Raw genomic sequence first — 16,930 nt, 5'->3', positions numbered from 1 at the left:
CAGAAATTCTAAATATTTCTCATCTTGCCCTTTTTCAATAACAAGCAACGATGCAGTTGACTCAGCAGACCCTTCACTATTAATTGCTAATAATCTATAACTTCCAGTATCTCTGTCTTGGACCCTTTTAACCTCTAAGCTGGAAGAGTGATGATGTAAATCACTCTTTGTTTTTATAACCCGTCGAAGACCTGTTGGGATAGGTCGATTGTTATGAAACCAAGTCATTTCTGGAGTTGGACAGGCAATTAATCTACATGTAAAAACAACAGGTTCACCCTCAAAAACATATTTAAACATAAGCTTTTGGGTAAAACAAGGCTTGAAATATTTGGGCCAGGAGCTTGTAGATGATATTCTACTTGCATATCTTTTAGCAGCCATGGAGCTGTGATCTATGTCTTCAGAATCTGAGAAGGCAACACGGGTATCTCTTTCTGAATGTTCAGATGCTTCCTCAGAGAACAATTCTGAAAAAAAGTTCAATTATAAAGCATTTTACTATTTTCCACAGTATTTGAAAAAGTTGAAAATAAATGAAATTGCAAAATAGGAAATGAAATAAAGTGCATGCTACAGATTCTCACAAATCCATAAAAAATTTCACTCACCATATTTGTTCGAATAAACGCAACACCATGCTCTGTTTAAAAGATTCTGACACGAAAATCGTTCGTTGTCTGGTCTTTTCTTCAAACTGCTGAAATTTCTTCTTGAACAAGCAAAAATGAATTTCAAAATAACATGTTCCTGTGCGTATTTGTTTTGAGAGCAGGAAAACTGTCCTTTTGATGGCTAAGAGGAAAATCTTACCTGACTTGCAGAGAGTGGAATAAACGCCCTTTCTGATCCTTTTGATTATAGATTAAATTATTGTATTTTTGGAGAATTAACTATTTAAGATATATATACGAGAACTATAACCATAAATGATTAGCTAAAATAAAATAAAATAAAATAAAATGAGAAGGCGTTTATTCGAACTAATACAGCCATAAAGTCACGATGTTATGCAAAGAAAAGCAGGCAATAAGGATCACATAAGGCAGCTATCTGCAAGCCAGTGTAAGAGACATATCAATGTTAAAATGATGTATGTGCATGAAGTGTAAACCAGAATGGGAATGTAACATTTTCACACACCCTAAATAAAAAAGCGTCTCAATGATAATTCATTCATGATGTTGCATTCTGAGAATGACAGCTAGGTTATTGTCTCTTGTTCAATTTAATTCACAGTGATTTTGAAAACAAACTTCTAGTTCATGATTTCATGCATTAAGATGACAACCTTTTCTAATACACGCTTTTGAAAATGGCTGCAAACATGAAGTTGATTATGGCTGATAAATTTTAAATATAAGATTTTAAATTACCATAAAACAAATTACTGTGAAATGCATGTAACTATCAGCATACTAAACCAGGCATGCAACACAGTAATATATACTGTAAGAGATATATTTGTACATCTATGTCATTTTTCTCAATACTACTAACAGAAGGCAGCTCAAGGATTCTATTAATCCTTCAGAATGTCTACTTAAATCTCATATTCAATATAACCATACCTTTCATCTCCATCTCAATCTGCTCATGCAACATTGATTCAGGAGCTAGAATGCAAAAACAAGAGATTTTCATGATTAATTCCATGTACTTTCTGCCTCAATTCATGATTCATACAATTACAATTTTCTCTTTACTATAATAGAAAACTACATCCCCCAAATGCACCCCCCAAAATCCATGCCAAACAGATCAATGAGCTGATAAAGTACATGACAATGATGAAAGATTTTAAAACATTTTTATTTTAGGTTCTCTATGAAATTTCCACTTTTACTTCCACAATTCCCCATGCCTTTTACATGCACTGAGAAAAGCAATCCACAAACAAAAGGAATATTTCTTTTTTAATGTCTTGTTGACTGACTACTTGCTAGGAGATGAAATCACATTTAGAAGGAACATGCATTTTCTAACTTGCCACTTTTAACTGAGGGCCATTCTCAGATTTCCCTGCAGAATTGAGTTTTCTGCTAGTAAACACTCCTTTGATTTGAACCACCTTTAAAACTTCACACAAAGTCCAGTTATATGTTAAAGAGCAGAACAAAGAGTCCTCAACTCAAAATTACTTTTATTACATAAGGAAAAGTCACAGCCTTTAGACACAATCGTCTCTGGGTGGCTTCAGAGAAAGCAGGTGCTCAGGTAACACTCTCATTCTCCCGTCTGTGTGACACAAGTCAGTGTGCTTGCCGCCCTGGCTTCTCAGTTCCTTGTGGTCTTTGGCATGAAGTTACTGACAAACTTGATGTTTTCTTTGACGATGCTCTCTTTACTTCACGGGTTGTTTTAATTTGGGACTCTTTGAGTGTTTTAATACTTTTAGTGTCTGAACCAAGGGTAATTTTGGTAAGTGGTCTGGTTTGCAATTCTTTTGCTAGGTAAGAATAAAGTTTGGAAAAGGAATAAATTAGTTGTGTTTGTAAGAGTAAAACACACGTGGAATTTAGAGATGATGGAATGTCATTAGGATGAGAGGGTAAGCAGCACATGAGTCCCCAAACTAGGATATATCTATGCTTACTACGCACATAAGAACTCTACTCAAACAGACTTACGGGGGTTCACATTCCTACCTGATTTTCATGGATAACTAGCCTATGTAAAATTATTAGGCCCAAATCGAAGAGGAACAGATAAAGACTGGCCTATATTAGATAATTAGATAACTGTGCCTGATCCTTCACTCTTCAAACCCTGAAAAGTGGCTTCTCTTTTAACTTTCTTCAGTAAGGCAGTCTGGACTTCCCAAGGGAAAAAAAAAATGCTCAGGCACCGAGAACATTTTAATAATATAACTGTTGGAACTGAGTGAACTGGAAATCCTGAGGCAAAAATGTCCAGCTCAAATCCACTCTGGGAACATGATGATGAAGCACTGTCCTAGGGCACTAGGTTCTTTAGGAAGCGAGTTGAAAGACCTACATTTCTCCCACCTCCACAACACACCAGCTCCCAATTATCTTGCTGCGGAAACCGTCACAGTTGTCACCTACGTGACTTGTAGACAACGCCTCCAGATAGACAGTTTCTTGTGTGATTACTGTGCTAGCCAGCAGCTATGGTGAAACTGAGGGTCAACTTTCTGGATGGTGGAATTTTCTACCTAATTTGCATAATTAGACCTCAGTTCTTGAGCTATCCCTTTCTTAGGCTTTAAAAATTAATCAGAAATAGCTATAGACCAAAATGTCAGATTAAGAAAAAAACAAATCCTCCTTTTGGTGAGTGAGGATTGCAGAACATTAAGTGAATTAATGAATCTATCTCAAAATTCAATGCAGAGATGGCCGTGCACACAGCACTGTATTGCCCCCGTTCATCTCTGACGCCTCAACAATAATATGGCCGGATCAGGGAAGAGCTAGAGGCCGCAGCTCTCCACAGATCCCTGGAGATGCCTAAACTTCTTCCACCAGCTTCCCTCCATGGGATTCAGTGAAGGTTCTTTGCTGCAGACACACAGCACAGGCTTCTAGTACCTGAAGAATACTTTTCTCATTTTATTAGCATCCAAGAAGAAAGTCCATGGAAGGAAGGAAGAAGTTAACCTTTGCCCAAATATATTTGTGCCCCTTCTAGACACAGTGGTGAATCAAGCACAATAACAACAAAAATAATGATCTTGCTGTGAGATAATTCTACAATTCTGGGAGGATCTGAGACTATAAAGCAGCAGCATTTATTGAGAAATATCTAAAGACTACTAATTTTGGTCCAGACAGTGCCAGGCACAATAATAAATACTCAATAAACACTTGATGAACTCTAACATCTGAACCTTCTTTGGTACACTTCCTAGGTGGCACGTTTGGTAAGTATTAGAAAAAAGAGCACATACGAAACAAACCTTGACTTCCTGAACTCAGATGTGAAAGTTAAACTTCCTTGAATCTAGACTGGAAAGTTACATGTTCTTAAGTTTGGCCAACGACTTGGCTGACTTTCATAAGTCATTTATGAATAGAGTGCTAATTTAAGGGTATTCTGTTTAATATATTCATTGATTCAATCTGCATGATGGAAAAGCTGCATAAAGCGATGAGGATGAAATGAAGCAAGTCAGAGCTAAATAGCAAATAACCACCTTCTACTCTTAGTACTGCTGATGTTGTCTTCTCTCCGTACTCATTGTGGACAACGCAGCTGTACAATCCTTGGTCTACCAGCTGAACATTACATATGGTAAGTAACTGAGCATTGCCATTTTGTGACTGCTTCACTCTCTTAGATTCCTCTATCTTTACACCTTCATGAGTCCAGGTTACGTCAACGGAAGGTTCTTCTGAAACACAGAGGAACTGAGCCGTGTCGCCGCACTTTACAGAGAGGTCCTGAAGATGCAGGAGAATCCTTGGTGCTTCATCCACTGGCTCTTCAGCACATTTCTCAGATAACTCAGTGCTTTCTGCAATTTGTGAAAGGGATGCAGTATGGTGCAACTCTACATCTCGAATGGATGTAGCTGTGTGGGCGGAACTTTGAGATACACCTTCAAAAACCTGAAATTCATATTCATATGATGATCCTTGAAATGACTTAATTTCGCTTTGGGATATTTTGCTCTCCTGCTTTGTGAAACAGGAATCTGCCACTGTCTGGGACTTGGTGGACTCTCTTACATTTTTCCCAGAACTTTGCCTACCTAGGGCTTGCACTGTACGATCAAGTGACAAGAAAAAGAAAAGAACATTAGGATCTTAAGCTTTGTCACCTGAAGAGGTTAGTAACATAAAATGGCACGGAAGATGAAGATGAAAGACGTCACTGTTACTTGGAAGCAGCATGCCAGATGCAGTGTGCTCCAGGATGTCAGGGTGACACAAAAGAAAATTCATTCCCAGTGATCCAGTGATGGATGGATGATGAAGGCTCATGCGGATGCCATACAGTATCTGCTTCCTTCTTTTTGTTGTCATTGCAGCTATCCAGAATGACATAGCCGCTCCCTCTTTTTTTCTGACTCTATTCGGGATATCATTTGTCCTCCCTCCATCATATACTTTATCAAAAATATGTAGCAAATAAATCATTAATGATGCAATGATGAGATGCTGTTTAGAAAAGTAAAAATGTCAAGCAAAGTTGATGCCTAACCAAATAATAACTAGTGTAATGCCCAGAACACGTACTTCAGTGAGATTTAAAGTACACTGGTTAAACTATAATTGAGGACTTAGGGGCACCTGGGTGTTATTTTGTTAATAAATTATGGACCGACCACAATATGCACCAAGACACACAGCAGAGACTCTCATTAGTAACAGTGGGAGTAGGAGGGATGCAGCAGATCAAAGTCTTTGAAGCAAGCCAGGCTTTCTTTACCTTTTGGAGTCACTGTGAGTATAGCTGCACAAATGGCTTCCCCAGCGCTATTGGCTGCTTTGCAAGAGTACTGGCCGGCATGCTCTGAGTAAGCATCAACTATAAGCATTAAAGCCATGCCTGTGGACTCCTCAAAATGGAAAACTACATCTTTTGTTGGTAGAATTGGTTGCTGGTTATGCAACCACTGGATTTCTGGCTTGGGAATGCCAGAAACCCTGGCATGGAATCTGACTGTCTCCCCGCTGTGCACCCTGAGGCTTGACAGAGGCTGGATGAAGATGGGCTTTTGGCCAAGGGGCTCCTTCTTAAATGAAACTGACGAAGAGACATGCCATTGAGAGTCTGATGTAACTTCTTCAAGTTTGCTAAATCCTGAAAAGAAGCATGCCAACCTTTAATGTCTTACCCTGCACTGAAACCAGAACTTACTGGGAGTTGTCTATAGATCTGTTGTAAATTTCAGTGGTGAACTAGAATCCAGACCAATCCTGATGCCTTGTCAACGTATGTTACCACATACACACATTGATTCAAAATCACACAAGTTCCCTTCCATTTTCCAGACAAACATGCTGAGACATAACTAGTCTAAGGAACTTCACTACATTGTGCATGAAGGCGGTCGTGGAGTATGCAATTCAGTTTAGGTATTCTTGTCTTCTGTTGTTATTTTTTTCCCTCTGGTTGTCAAACCAGTTTTCTTTTTTGTAAACCACACTACACTAATTATTAAGAAAACCTCTGGTTATTATAATAAGTGTTTAAAATCAAGGAAAAAAGCAAAAGTTGCCCTAACTCTTTATGTATTTGTATATGCTTAATATTACAGAGACTAATTTAGCTCAGGAAAAACAGCCTGAATCTATAAAAATACTATCTCATTTTGAATCAAAGTGCGCCCCACCCCGATACTGAGGAAGTGTTTCTGATTGCAGCTGAAGAGCCCCAAGTAACAGAGATGTTAAACCATCTTACAGTGGAGCTCCTCAACCCTCAGGCATTCTTTGAATGACAGTAAACACATCCAGCTGGTGTACAGACCTGAAATCACCCACTGTAGCTTCTGTGAAATCAGAATTGTGTCAGTACAATGGTGGGATGGTAACACTCTTAGATTTTAAAACACTCTTTTTTAGAATTTGCATCCTAGCCAGATGAGAAAACAGATCTATCTAATTCTTTAGCATATTTCTCCCCATTCTGATACATGCTGATCAGGAAGCATGAAAGCTGATGATGAGAGCAACACATTACACAATTCTATGGAGACAAAGCAGGGCAAAATAAAAAATGATGGTTTGTGATTCATAATGAGAAGGGGTAACTGAAAAGCGAGAACATCACATATAACATGGAAACAATTAGTCACATTAAGAGAATGGTAGGACCAACGATGATTTACGTGAAATCCTTAGTGATTTGTTACTGACATTGTGAGATTAGATCCATATTTAAATGTGGTACTTAAAGTTGTTTTACTGTACCTTCCAGTCTCAGAGTGGCTGTGCTTGATACTTGACCTACAGCATTACTAGCAACAAAAGTATAAATTCCTTCATCTTCTGGAAAAGCTTCAGCAATTTCCAGTTGGTAAGTGTCTTCAAACTGAGTCATTTTAAAGAACCGAGATGGCTTGATTTTCTTGTCTTTGCTGTACCAAGACACTTTTAGATCTGTAACGTGAAAGGAAAAGGATCTTTAAATCACTGGAACAAGTGGATATTTTTATTTACCTGCAAACACAATATTGACTATATTAGTGACTAATTTTATATTTATCTAAATAACATTATACTTTTGTTTTGGGCATGCCACATCTGATCTTATGTAATTTCATTTTTAAGAAGGAAACATGATTCTAGAAAAATCCAGCTTATAGATGGGTTATAATGTTTGAAAATTTACAATGTTAGTTATATTCTTTTTAACCATTTGCCTGTCATGCTATGGAAGCAAAGATAAGGTTTTGACATGTTCAGTCAAATGAGAAAAAGACTGTCCTGAGAAACAGTCATCATAAAGGGTTTGATCTGAGATTGTGGTTACCTACTGAGACAGGAAGTGAGGGAAATCTGCACGCTGGTTAGGCAGAAAGACCCATCAAAAACAGACCTGAGAAGATGAACATTCCATAAAGTCTAAAAGAGACACCCTTAAAGAATGAAGAAAAAAATCTCTATTATTTTGTTACCAGTAGGCAAGCATTGGAAGGTCTCAGCAAAAAAGAAAATTTTTAAAATGGAAAGAGTCATGAAATTTGGGCATCCTAGATATATTTGGCTTTTTTCAAAGTAGGAGTAATAATAAATAATAATAAAACTAGCGAGTAGGAACCAAGATGGCGGAGTAGAAGGAGGTGCTCTCACTCCCTCTTGTGAGAACACCAGAATTACAACTAGCTGCTGGACAATCATCGATAGGAAGACACTGGAACTCACCAAAAAAGATACCCCACATCCAAAGACAAAGGAGAAGCCACAATGAGATGGTAGGAGGGGTGCAATCACAGTAAAATCAAATCCCATAACTGCTGGGTGGATGACTCACAGACTGGAGAACACGTATCCCACAGAAGTCCACCCACTGGAGTGAAGGTTCTGAGCCCCATGTCAGGCTTCCCAACCTGGGGGCCCGGCAACGGGAGGAGGAATTCCTAGAGAATCAGACTTTGAAGCCTAGTGGGATTTGAATGGAGGACTTCGACAGGACTGGGGGAAACGGAGACTCCACTCTTGGAGGCACACACAAAGTAGTGTGTGCATCGGGACCCAGGGGAAGGAGCAGTGAACCCAGGGAAGACTGAACCAGACCTACCTGCTAGTGTTGGAGGGTCTCCTGCAGAGGCCGGGGGTGGCTGTGGGTCAATGTGGGGACAAGGACACTGGCAGCAGAAGTTCTGGGAAGTACTCCTTGGCGTGAGCCCTCCCAGAGTCTGTCATTAGCCCCACCAAAGAGCCCAGGTAGGCTCCAGTGTTGGGTTGCCTCAGGCCAAACAACCAACAGGGAGGGAACCCAGCCCCTCCCATCAGCAGTCAGGCAGATTAAAGTTCTACTGAGCTCTGCCCACCAGAGCTACAGTCAGCTCTACCCACCACCAGTCCCTCCCATCAGGAAACTTCCACAAGCTTCTTAGATAGCCTCATCCACCAGAGGGCAGACAGCAGAAGCAAGAAGAACTATAATCCTGTAGCCTGTGGAACAAAAAGCACATTCACAGAAAGATAGACAAGATGAAAAGGCAGAGGGCTATGTACCAGATGAAGGAACAAGATAAAACCCCAGAGAAACAACTAAATGAAGTGGAGATAGGTAACCTTCCAGAAAAAGAATTCAGAATAATGACAGTGAAGATGATCCAGGACCTCGGAAAAAGAATGGAGGCAAAGATCGAGAAGATGCAAGAAATGTTTAACAAAGACCTAGAAGAATTAAAGAACAAACAAACAGAGATGAACAATACAATAACTGAAATGAAAACTACACTAGAAGGAATCAAGAGCAGAATAACTGAGGCAGAAGAATGGTTAAGTGACCTGGAAGACAGAATAGTGGAATTCACTGCTGCAGAACAGAACAAAGAAAAAAAGAATGAAAAGAAGTGAAGACAGCCTAAGAGACTACTGGGACAACATTAAATGCAACAACATTCACATTATAGGGTTCCCAGAAGGAGAAGAGAGAGAGAAAGGACCAGAGAAAATATTTGAAGAGATTATAGTCGAAAACTTCCCTAACATGGGAAAGGAAAGAGTCACCCAAGTCCAGGAAGGGCAGTGAGTCCCATACAGGATAAATGCAAGGAGAAACACGCCGAGACACATAGTAATCAAATTGGCAAAAAATAAAGACAAAGAAAAATTATTAAAAGCAGCAAGGGAAAAATGACAAATAACATACAAGGGAACTCCCATAAGGTTAACAGTTGATTTCTCAGCACAAACTCTACAAGCCAGAAGGGAATGGAATGAAATACTTAAAGTGATTAAAGGGAAGAACCTACAACCAAGATTACTCAACCCAGCAAGGATCTCATTCAGATTCGATGGAGAAATCAAAAGCTTTACAGACAAGCAAAAGCTAAGAGAATTCAGCACCACCAAACTAGCTCTACAACAAATGCTAAAGGAACTTCTCTAAGTGGGAAACACAAGAGAAGAAAAGGACCTACAAAAACAAACCCAAAACTGTTAAGACAATGGTCATAGGAACATACATATCGATAATTACCTTAAACATGAATGGATTAAATGCTCCAACCAAAAGACACAGGTTTCCTGAATGGATACAAAAACAAGACCCATCTATATGCTATCTACAAGAGACCCACTTCAGATCTAGGGACACATACAGACTGAAAGTGAGGGGATGGAACAAGATATTCCATGCAAATGGAAATCAAAAGAAAGCTGGAGTAGCAATACTCATATCAGATAAAATAGACTTTAAAATAAAGACTGTTACAAGAGACAAGGAAGGAAACTATATAATGATCAAGGGATCAATCCAAGAAGAAGATGTAACAATTATAAATATATATGCACCCAACATAGGAGCACCTCAATACATAAGGCAACTGCTAACAGCTATAAAAGAGGAAATCAACAGTAACACAATAATAGTGGGGACTTTAACACCTCACTTACACCAATGGACAGATCATCCAAAATAAAAATAAATAAGGAAACAGAAGCTTTAAATGACACAACAGACCAGAGAGATTTAATTGATATTTATAGGATATTCCATCCAAAAACAGCAGATTACACTTTCTTCTCTAGTGTGCACAGAACATTCTCCAGGATAGATCAGATCCTGGGTCACAAATCAAGCCTCAGCAAATTTAAGAAAATTGAAATCATATGAAGCATCTTTTCTGACCACAATGCTATGAGATTAGAAATGAATTAGAGGGAAAAAATGTAAAAAACACAAACACATGGAAATTAAACAATACGTTACTAAATAACCAAGAGATCACTGAAGAAATCAAAGAGGAAATCAAAAAATACCTAGAGACAAATGACAATGAAAACAAGACGATCAAAAACCTACGGGATGCAGCAAAAGCAGTTCTAAGAGGGAAGTTTATAGCTATACAATCCTACCTCAAGAAACAAGAAAAATCTCAAATAAACAATCTAAACTTACACCTAAAGGAACTAGAGAAAGAAGAACAAACAAAACCCAAAGTTAGTAGAAGGAGAGAAATCATAAAGATCAGAGCAGAAATAAATGAAATAGAAACAAAGAAAACAATAGCAAAGATCAACAAAATTAAAAGCTGGTTCTTTGAGAAGATAAACAAAATTGATAAACTATTAGCCAGACTCATCAAGTAAAAGAGGGAGAGGACTCAAATCCATAAAATCAGAAATGAAAAAGGAGAAGTTACAACAGACACCACAGAAATACAAAGCATCCTAAGAGACTACTACAAGCAACTCTATGCCAATAAAATGGACAACCTGGAAGAAATGGACAAACTCTTAGAAAGGTAAAACCTTCAAAGACTGAACCAGGAAAAATAGAAAATATGAACAGACCAATCGCAAGTAATGAAATTGAAACTGTGATTAAAAATTTTCCAACAAAAAAAGTCCAGGACCAGATGGCTTCACAGGTGAATTCCATCAAACATTTAGAGAAGTGCTAACATCCATCCCTCTCAAACTCTTCCAAAAATTGCAGAGGAAGGAACACTCCCAAACTCATTCTATGAGGCCACCATCACCCTAATACTAAAATCAGACAAAGATACTACAAAAAAAGAACATTACAGACCAACATCACTGATGAATATAGATGCAAAAATCCTCAACAAAATACTAGCAAACAGAATCCAATGACACATTAAAAGGATCACACACCATGATCAAGTGGGATTTATCCCAGGGATGCAAGGATTCTTCAATATATGCAAATCAATCAATGTGATACACCATATCAACAAACTGAAGAATAAAAACCAAAAGATCATCTCAATAGATGCAGAAAAAGCTTTTGACAAAATTCAACACCCATTTACGATAAAAACTCTCCAGAAAGTGGGCACAGAGGGAACCTACCTCAACATAATAAAGGCCATATATGACAAACACACAGCAAACATCATTCTCAATGGTGAAAAACTGAAAGCATTTCCTTTAAGATCAGGAACAGGACAAGGATGCCCACTCTCACCACTATTATTCAACATAGTTTTGGAAATCCTAGCCACGGCAATCAGAGAAGGAAAAGAAAAAAAAAAGGAACACCAATTGGAAAAGAAGAGTAAAACTGTCACTGTTTGCAGATGACATACTATACATAGAGAATCCTAAAAACGCCACTAGAAAACTACTAGAGTTAATCAATGAATTTGGTAAAGTTGCAGGATACAAAATTAATGCACAGAAATCTCTTGCATTCCTATACACTAATGATGAACAATCTGAAAGAGAAATTAAGGAAACACTCCCATTCACCATTGGAACAAAAAGAATAAAATACCTAGGAATAAACCTACCTAGGGAGACAAAAGACCTGTATGCAGAAAACTATAAGACACTGATGAAAGAAATTAAAGATGATACTGACAGATGGAGAGATATATCATGCTCTTGGATTGGAAGAATCAATATTGTGAAAATGACTATACTACCCAAAGCAATCTACAGATTCAATGCAATCCCTATCAAATTACCAATGGCATTTTTTATGGAACTCGAGCAAAAAATCTTAAAATTTGTATGGAGACACAAAAGACCCTGAATAGCCAAAGCAGTCTTGAGGGAAAAAAACAGAACTGGAGGAATCAGACTCCCTGACTTTAGACTATACTACAAAGCTACAGAAATCAAGACAATATGGTACTGGCACAAAAACAGAAACATAGATCAATGGAACAAGATAGAAAGCCCAGAGATAAACCCACGCACCTATGGTCAACTAATCTATGACAAAGGAGGCACGGATATGCAATGGAGAAAAGACAGACTCTTCAATATGTGGTTCTTGGAAAACTGGACAGCTACATGTAAAAGAATGAAATTAGAACACTCCCTAACACCATACAGAAAAATAAACTCAAAATGGATTCAAGACCTAAATGTAAGACCGGACACTATAAAACTCTTAGAGGAAAACATAGGAAGGACACTCTTTGACATAAATCACAGCAAGATCTTTTTTGATCCACCTCCTAGAGTAATAGAAATAAAAACAAAAATAAACAAATGGGACCTAATGAAACTTCAAAGCTTTTGCACAGCAAAGGAAACCATAAACAAGATGAAAAGACAACCCTCAGAATGGGAGAAAATATTTCCAAGCAAATCAACGGACAAAGGATTAAACTCCAAGATATATAAACAGCTCATGCAGCTCAATATTAAAGAAACAAACAACCCAATCCAAAAAGGGGCAGAAGACCTAAATAGACATTTCTCCAAAGAAGGCATACAGATGGCCAAGAGGCACATGAAAACCTGCTCAACATCACTAATTATTAGAGAAATGCAAATCAATACTACAATGAGGTATCACCTCATACCAGTTAGAATGGGCATCATCAGAAAATCTACAAACAACAAATGCTGGAGTGGATTTGGAGAAAAGGGAACCCTCTTGTACTGTTGGTGGGAATGTAAATTGATACAACCACTATGGAGAACAGTATGGAGGTTCCTTGAAAAAATAAAAATAGAATTCCCATATGACCCAGCAATCCCACTACTGGGCATATATCTGAGAAAACCATAATTCAAAAAGACACACTCATTGCAGCTCTATTTACAATAGCCAGGTCATGGAAGCAACCTAAATGCACATCAACAGACGAATGGATAAAGAAGTTGTGGTACATATATACAATGGAATATTACTGAGCCATAAAAAGGAACGAAATTGGGTCATTTGTTGAGACATGGATGGATCCAGAGACTGTCATACAGAGTGAAGTAAGTCAGAAAGAGAAAAACAAATATCGTATATTAACGCATGTATGTGGAACCTAGAAAAATGGTACAGATGAACCAGTTTGCAGGGCAGAAGTTGAGACACAGATGTAGAGAACAAACGTATGGACACCAAGGGGGGAAAGCCGCAGAGGGGTGGGGATGGTGGTGTGATGAATTGGGTGATTGGGATTGACGTGTATACACTGATGTGCATAAAATTGATGACTAAGAAGAACCTGCTATATAAAAAAATAAATTAAATTAAATTAAAAAAAAAACTAGCTATTTCCACACAAGGATTTGAACCATCTTAAAATGATAGAAAGTAAAAACCCCAAATCAAGGATACATATTACTATGTTGTTACAGTTTAAGATGATGTGTACTTTAAAAAAAATTATACTTCCATTAAAGCAACAGCCCTGTAAGTCAAGCGTGGATTCAAATTTAATTACTTGTTTTGAAAGCCAAAAATCAGAAGCCATCTTGTTTTTGGAATGTGGTCACTATATTACCTCCTTATCTCAATACCACCCATGGGGATCTTCTAATAGTCCAGTCCTCTAGTATTTGTTTGCACTGTTGCATAAATATTGGTTTATGAATATTCCCCTGCTTCCCACTAGGGTAGTTGTTATAAACTACAAGTTCCCCTTTTAAAGAAACAAATCTTTTTATTTCCTTAGGTAGCAAGGTAAGGTAGGAAATGGAATCCTGACACTACAATTTACCAGCTGTGTGACCTTAGACATGTCAGTTAATCTTTGGACCAGTCTTCTCATTTGTAAAATAAGATGCATAATAATTCATGGGCTATAAAATTGCTGTGTGAATTCAATGACATACACAGAGGAGAGGGTTTTATAAACCACAGGCACAAGTCAGTCATTAAAGTGAGAATGTCTAACATCACAAGGGATCAGCAATAACTTACCTAATAAACAGGGCCATAGGATATACAAGTAATACCATCATCACATGGGATGTAAAAGTCATCCTACAAATACTTGGTTTGTTTGTTTAAACATCAATGGAGAGACGCAAGAGGGAAGACATATGGGAACATATGTATATGTATACCTGATTCACTTTGTTATAAAGCAGAAACTAACACACCATTGTAAAGCAATTATACCCTAATAAAGATGTTAAAAAAAAAAAACAAACATCAATGGAAAGGGAAGGATGGAGAGTTTGGTACTCTCTCTCCCTCACAAGGTTCCCTGCTTATTCTTCCTGACAACTTCTTCCTTTGGTGAACTGAGTGAAGCAGGAGGACAGGCATGAATCGTCAATAATAAATGAGCTAAAGGGCAAGACCTGTTTTGGTAATGGACTTGGTACTTTTGACTGGGCTGCCACTATCTGTGTCAGCCACTGGCCTCTCATGGCTTCTGTGAGGCCACCCCACTGCCCCAGTTCCTCACCCCCACCACTCCATTGTATTTGGTCCCTGAGTCTCGTTCATTCTACCTCCTGGACTCTTGCACAATCTACCCCCATCTTTCTCCTGACTCAGTTGTCAACACTTTCCAAGCCTATTATAATATGATAGCCTCTCTGCTGGTCCGTTACCTTCAGCCTCACCTCCCACATCTGTCCATTCCTCCTCTCATGATCAGAGTGTTGTTTCTAAAAAGAAAACCTGATCATGTTACCCAGGGGTTTCAAAATCTCTCAGTGGCTCCTCAAAGTAAACAAGATAAAATCTAAAGTCCTAAGCACAGAATACCAACACTTTAGGATCTGGCCCTTGCCTTCTTTTCTAGCTTCTCGTCCACTCATTGCATCACTTTCCAACCATACTTAAACCACTTGTTGCCAGCACATGGAGTGTTCTGGCGAGCTTTTATGACTTTGTAAACATTCTCTGCCTGGAGCACGACTGTGCTCATGAGCCTATTAATTCTTCAATGTGCCGTCCGTGCATTTTCTCTAGCTCTCTCCCAGACAGAGAGCACTGAGTAGGTGGGCTGTTACAGCACTTACAACCTTGGGATCTAGCTGTGCATGCGCGTCTCCTCACCTACACACTGAGCTCCATGAAGGCAAGAGACAGGTCCTGGCATCCCTAGAACCTAGTGCAATGTCTCAATAGCAGGAACACAGATGTTGGTAGAATAAAACAAAAAAAAAAGCTTAAATGAACAGTGGGCATTCCTCATTGCTAAACGAATTATTTAACATCTCACTTAGCTAGCTGCCACTCTGTAAGCCACCAAATGATACTGACCATTATCTGTAGAATGAGCACTAGCAAAAAGCTAGCTTTATTACAAGTTTTAAAATTCTACTTTTACAAACTTCTCTTCCACCAGTAGGTGGCACCAGAGACCTTCAATAGATAACATTTCCACTTAAAAAAGCACCACCAGATTGCTCAGGACCATGCTCCATGCTTCAGCAAGTACTGAGTTCCCCAAAACATGAGACTGGGGCCTCTGCAGACTCATATTTTTTTCCAATTTGCAGAAAGCAGAGCTGCACTTACTTTCTTAAGGGAAGTTGTGTGAATATTTTCTGTCTGAGGGGCATGAAACGTGATATGGTGAGCTTTTATTTTAAAAGGCATTTATTCAGTGAATTTAATTTTTGTCATATAGAAAATACATTCATGAAAGGGTTCTAAAACCTCTGTATGTGTATTAATATTACCACACATAGAGAGTTAATGATCACATGAATTTATAAAGTCCATTCGAATATTTAAGGACATCAGTCACATTGAAAAGATATTTTTCTTTTTCTACCCCAATTGTAGTCTTGTAGAGAGCTTCAAATGTATGTTTGCAATGCCTTAAAGGCAAACTATAAAATGACTTATAAACTAAAGAGTACTATGCAAATATAGTTAAGACTACTACTTTAGATAATCCATATACATATGTTTATTTGAAAAATTTCCTCTAAAAATTCAATGAATGGATAAATTCTTTAGTATGGCTTTAGTGAATTTGATATTAAAATGCATTTTTCTTTTTAGTAGGATATCACCGAATCAGTCCTCATTTCTTAATATTTGGCATTTTTCAAATACCATGCTCTGAAGTCACAAAGTCTATAGTATTTATCTATGTTGGTCACCCAATACCAGACTTTTATGTTTCTATAATTCCTCTCAATGCTTGTAATAAAATTAATGTATTGGGCACCAGTCACTTGCTAGCCATGCCTGTAAGTGCTTTACACACCTCATATCCTTTAATTATGCTCATAAAATCAAACAGGTCTATTTGGTTTCTAGATCAGCATCTCCATCCCAGAGCAGGAAATCATTAGGTGATAGAAGCCCAATTGAAATACTAACTTGCTTAAGAAACCGGCTCTTGGCAAGGTAGAGACTGGGCCATAACCCAATGGGAGAAGCACAATAAGCAAAACAAACGTTTATTAGGAGTGCTGTGAGATGCCCGAGCTTGGAGAATTTCCCTTTGTGGTGGTATACAACAGTCAAGCAAATGAAGGAGTGATTTTCATTCGGGATAAGGTTGATTTACCCTGTCTCTATGTGAGGTAGGTCTACAATCATCATTGGCTAGAAATGGCTCTAAACATTTTGTTTCATTCTACTAAGGTCAGACTCCTGGGGTGAG

At 38.2% G+C, this 16,930-nt stretch overlaps 1 protein-coding gene across 1 annotated transcript in view; it reads right to left on the bottom strand.

The window, feature by feature from the left end:
* Window positions 1–16,930, bottom strand: part of TTN (titin) — a 277,274-nt gene that overhangs the window by 215,664 nt on the left and 44,680 nt on the right. The window contains exons 44-45 of the mRNA XM_027126990.1: window positions 6,885–7,073; window positions 1,572–1,616 (exon numbers count right to left, since the gene is read on the bottom strand). Of these exons, the coding sequence (XP_026982791.1) occupies window positions 1,572–1,616; window positions 6,885–7,073 (234 nt within the window). The remainder of the gene's footprint in view (window positions 1–1,571; window positions 1,617–6,884; window positions 7,074–16,930) is intronic.

Source organism: Aethalodelphis obliquidens, unplaced genomic scaffold (genome assembly GCF_003676395.1).
Source record: "Aethalodelphis obliquidens isolate GAN/ISIS:26980383/991018 unplaced genomic scaffold, ASM367639v1 scaffold2, whole genome shotgun sequence".
Taxonomy (NCBI): domain Eukaryota; kingdom Metazoa; phylum Chordata; class Mammalia; order Artiodactyla; family Delphinidae; genus Aethalodelphis; species Aethalodelphis obliquidens.
This window is presented reverse-complemented; position numbering and strand designations above follow the sequence as displayed.